Source organism: Nicotiana sylvestris, chromosome 6, assembly GCF_000393655.2.
Source record: "Nicotiana sylvestris chromosome 6, ASM39365v2, whole genome shotgun sequence".
Lineage (NCBI taxonomy): Eukaryota > Viridiplantae > Streptophyta > Magnoliopsida > Solanales > Solanaceae > Nicotiana > Nicotiana sylvestris.
The window spans coordinates 98,588,593-98,593,183 of NC_091062.1; the positions used below are offsets into that span (position 1 = coordinate 98,588,593).

Consider the following 4,591-nt stretch of genomic DNA (forward strand, 5'->3'; position numbering starts at 1 on the left):
ACATCAGCTTCTGTGGCATGAAAACCCACACCGAAGAACTTCTTGGTGGCAAGTAAGGTGATAGGTTCGGTGATACCTTGCAATGATGCCCCGAGCCCCTTCCCGGGTTTATAACCATGCCTGATCATTTCCCTGGTAACCATAACTGACGCTTTTGAGAGAAAAGGTTGAGGGCAAGGGCTTCCTTCTTCATATTGGTATGCGACCACAACCTCGAAAACTTGATAGTTTATATGTTCACTACCTTCCCTAGCTTCGAGGCATGGGACCGACGGGTCCCGATAGATCGATTGCTCATCCTCTCCGTGGACTATGATCTCCTGATCTTCATATTCCAATTTCACCATCTGGTGGAGAGTGGAAGGTACGGCTCCTGCCGCGTGAATCCAAGGTCTTCCCAAGAGGAAATTATAAGAAGTATCCATGTCTAGGACTTGAAAGGTCACCTCAAAATCCACAGGTCCAATAGTCAAAATCAAATCGATCTCACCTATGGTGTCTCTTTTGATGCCATCAAAGGCATGAACACAGACGTTGTTAGGCCTGATTCTTTCAGTCTCGATCTCCATTCTTTGCAGAGTTGAGAGAGAGCAGATATCTACTCCGGAACCGCCATCCAGCATGACTCTCTTCACATAGTACCCCTCACATTTAACTGTTAGGTGGAGGGCTTTGTTGTGGGTGGCCCCCTCCGGGGGCAGGTCATTCTTGCTAAAGGAGATCTGATTGATTGTGAAGAATCTTTCTGCCATCCTCTCCGGTTGTTCCATAGTAGTTTCAATCGTAACGTAAGCTTCATTGAGGGTTTTGATCAACACTTTGTGATGTTCAGTTGAATTCATTAATAGAGACAACAAAGAGACCTGAGCAGGAGACTTTCGGAGTTGGTCAATTATCTCGTAGTCCGCAATTTTCATTTTCCTGTAGAACTCTTCTGCTTCTTCCGCACTAACTGGCTTCTTGAGTGGGAAACGCTTCTTCGTGGCATTATTCACTTCCTCCAGATTGAGGTATTTCTCAGCCGGGTTAGTTTCATTTACTTCTCCTAGGACTTCTTTTCCTTTGTAGGTTACTACGGCCTCGTTATAATTCCATGGGATGGCAGTAGGATCTGTCATGGGCCTCTACGGTGCGCGGTCAATAACCATGGGCTCATTCAGCCTTGGTGAAATTATTGGCCCCCGTACCACATAGGTACCTTTTGGCACATACATTTTAGATCCTTTGTTCAGCTCAAACCTTCTTGAAGGGCTCAATGTCACTTGTCCTTTCCAAGGACCCCGGGGCACATAAAGGATGACATCTTTCGAGGGTACTACCTCAGTTTTGGTTTCCACTATTTTTTCTGTGTTTTGAGGGGTGGGTTTAATCTTCTTCTCCCCTTTTTCTTGCTTTGCATCAGCCTTTGGCTTTTTCTCGACGTCAGCGATTGCAATGATGGCTTTCAAGGCAGGATCAAACTCTTTATCTTCGCAAATCATTCCAATAACCGGTCCATTGTTGTGAGCCGGTAATGGGTTGTTGGTCACATTAGGAATGTCTTCATCCTTTAACACTATCCTCTTTTGTTCTATGAGATTTTCAACAACCCTTTTCAAAGTCCAACAACTCTCAGTGTCATGCCCTTCCACCCCAGAATGATAGGCATATCGGGCGCTAGGTTGGTAAGAGGGTGACTCTGGGTTTTGCCTATTTGGGGGTACGGGTTGTAACAAACCCATTTGGACCAATTTAGGGAAAAGGCTAGAATATGACTCACCAATAGGTGTGAAGTTCGTCTTCTTGGGCGGCTCCCGAGCACGCGCATTGTAGGGGAAACTATTTTGTGGAGTTCGGGGATTATACTGAGCTTGGTGAGGAAGTTGATTTCTAGGAAATTGAGCTCGGTTTTGGTGAAATTGTTGTTGTGGCCTAGCGTATGGTTGTGCATTCATCACTGCGTATGGCTGAAGATCCATAGCATAGGCCGCATCTTGATGGGGGTAGTAGTGTTGTGGGGTTCTTTCAGAGAAATGAAGTCTGGCCGAACGGGGTTTTCTTACACTCGAAGTTGCCAATACTACTTCTTCCTTCTTCTTTCGGTTTTCTACTCCTCCAGACCAGCCTTGGATTGCTTGGGAGGTAGCCCTTATAGCAGACTGACTCAAGATTCGCCCTGTTTTCAACCCATTCTCAACCATTTCACCGATTTTGATGGCTTCGGCAAACGACTTTCCCATTGTAGATATCATGTTTTGATAATAATTAGTCTCTTGGGCTTGAAGGAAGACACTGACCATTTCTGTTTCGTCCATTGGAGGCTTGACTCTGGCCGCTTGTTCGTGCCATTTGACAGCATACTCTCGAAAGCTCTCCGAGGACTTCTTCTTTAGATTTGATAATGAATTCGTGTCAGGGGAAATGTCGATGTTATATTGAAACTGCCTGACAAAATCCCGAGCCAATTCGTCCCAGATATGCCAACGAGATATATCCTGATCCATATACCATTCAGAAGCAATGCTGATCAAAGTCTCTCCAAAGTAGGCCATAAGAAGCTCTTCTTTTCCGCCCGCTCCCCGCAACTGGTTGTAGTACCTTTTGAGGTGGGCAATGGGATCCTCATGCCCGTCATAATTTTTAAACTTTGGGGTTTTGAAACCCAAGGGTAGATGTACGTGCGGGAACATGCACAGGTCAGCGTAAGATACGCTCTTTTGCCCACTCAGACCCTGTATATTTTTGAGTCCTTGCTCCATGCTTCTCATCTTTCTGGTAATTTCCTCTTGTTCGGGTGTTTTTTCGGCCTTTTTCTGCCCTGCGGTAAACTCGTACCGGGGCAGCTGAGGGTAAGCATTGGTAGTAAACTGGGTAGGTTCCAGTGGGAAAGATGGTGCTTGAAATGTGAAGGAAGATGAATCGAAGTTAGGCCTGGGTAAAGCATGTTGTGCCATAGCTGAACAAGCTGGAGCGGTGAATATGTTTGAAGCTGCACCTGAAGCTAACACCTGGGGGCGAAACTCAGAAGGTGTTCCAGCAAAGTGGGCTGAAATGGTAGGATATCCCAGTGGGGTATTTGGATAACTCATGGGGATGTTGGAGGTCCCACTTGTCCTGGGAAAAAACTTAGGGAATCCAGGGATCGCACTTGGTGGTTCTTTTCCATTGGCCCAGGCGTCCCACATTTCCATCATGCGGAGACGCATAATTCTATTTTCCTCAGCAGTTGCTGACTCAGAAGTTGGGATGGTCGAGATCGGACTATCCTCTGGAATAGGAACTGTTGGCAGAGGAATTTCCGAAGACATTTCAATGCTTCCTTTTGACCTTGTGAAGTATGAATGTGAAGTCAAACTACCATAAAACCAACCACCTTACTATAGAACCTAACTAACAGTAAACAACAAACCGGTCAGTTTGAAGCAATTAACACATAGGTAATCGCACGTTGGGGTGTGATGCACCTATACAATTAAATGTGTTTCTACATGTTTCGCAACGGTTGCATGTTTCATCCCGGCTCTGCTTATTTTCCCCGATTTTCTTTTTCTTTCCACTTTTGGCTTTTGTACTTCTCCTCTTATTCCTATTTTCCACTCTTTTCTTTCCTATCTTTCCTTGTTTTTTTTTCGTTTTTCTTTTGGTTTTTCTTTGGCTCTCTTTTTCACATCCCTCTCTTATTTGAGTTATTTACAAAAATGTGACCGGATCCGATGAGGATTGCCTACGTATCAGGATGCCGAGTGAATCAGATCATTACATAGTTCAAGAAAAACAAATACGAAAAATAAAGAAACAATTTTTGGGAATTTTCAAATTTTCATTAATAAAACTCCTAAACTTTCTATTACAAAAGACTTCCAACTACTCATTTTCTTGGAATTTTAAAAACTACCAACAGACTCAAAAATAATTTCCAAAATACAGACTCAATAAATGAAAAATCATGAATACATCAATGTTTCGACTCCTGGGGCCCGTGGGACATCATCCGGTCTCACGGGCCTACGTGCGAGATACCCTTGAAGCCGCTCCAAATCACTCATTATCTGGCGGACAAATATCATTACAATAGCGAAGAAAGTGGTCTGAGTCATATCCTCACATGCGTGGCATTTCATGACGATATAGTAGGCAATGGCTCTAACCCTCTCTCGGACAATACCCTTTTCCTGAAGTAAACGCCCGATTTGCTGATTCCGAGCTTCCAACACTTGAGTGTCATGATGATTTTGATTCCGCAATTGTTGCATATCTTCGTCCATTTGGGCCATTAGAGCATAACAATGTTCCCTATCGTCTTTAAAATTCCTGGCCTGTTTGTCCACCTCATTTTCAAGGGTGGTTAGCTTTCTCTTTAAATTGGCGATTGTCCCCTCATATTTTCTTTTCATTTGTCGCACAAACTCTGCCCGCCCTTCTGCATTCTCTGCCAATTATGCTCGGACTTTTGCTAGACTAGCCTCAGATTTTTCTAGGTCATCTTGACACTCAAGTACTTTCTTTCTCATACCGCTTATAAGCATTTCATCTGCCCGGCTTCTTTCCAGGTTTCTAGCAACTATTCTCATTTTATGGATTTGAGCTTTGAGAGCTTCGTTTTCCTGAGTTA

General features: G+C 44.1%; 1 protein-coding gene across 1 annotated transcript; it reads right to left on the minus strand.

Annotated features, from left to right (window-relative positions):
- Positions 1-1,124: 1,124 nt before the first annotated feature.
- LOC138871005 (uncharacterized) lies at positions 1,125-3,170 on the minus strand. Its single transcript, XM_070148850.1, has one exon. The coding sequence runs from the start codon at positions 3,168-3,170 to the stop codon at positions 1,125-1,127; it is 2,046 nt and encodes a 681-aa protein (XP_070004951.1).
- Positions 3,171-4,591: the final 1,421 nt, after the last annotated feature.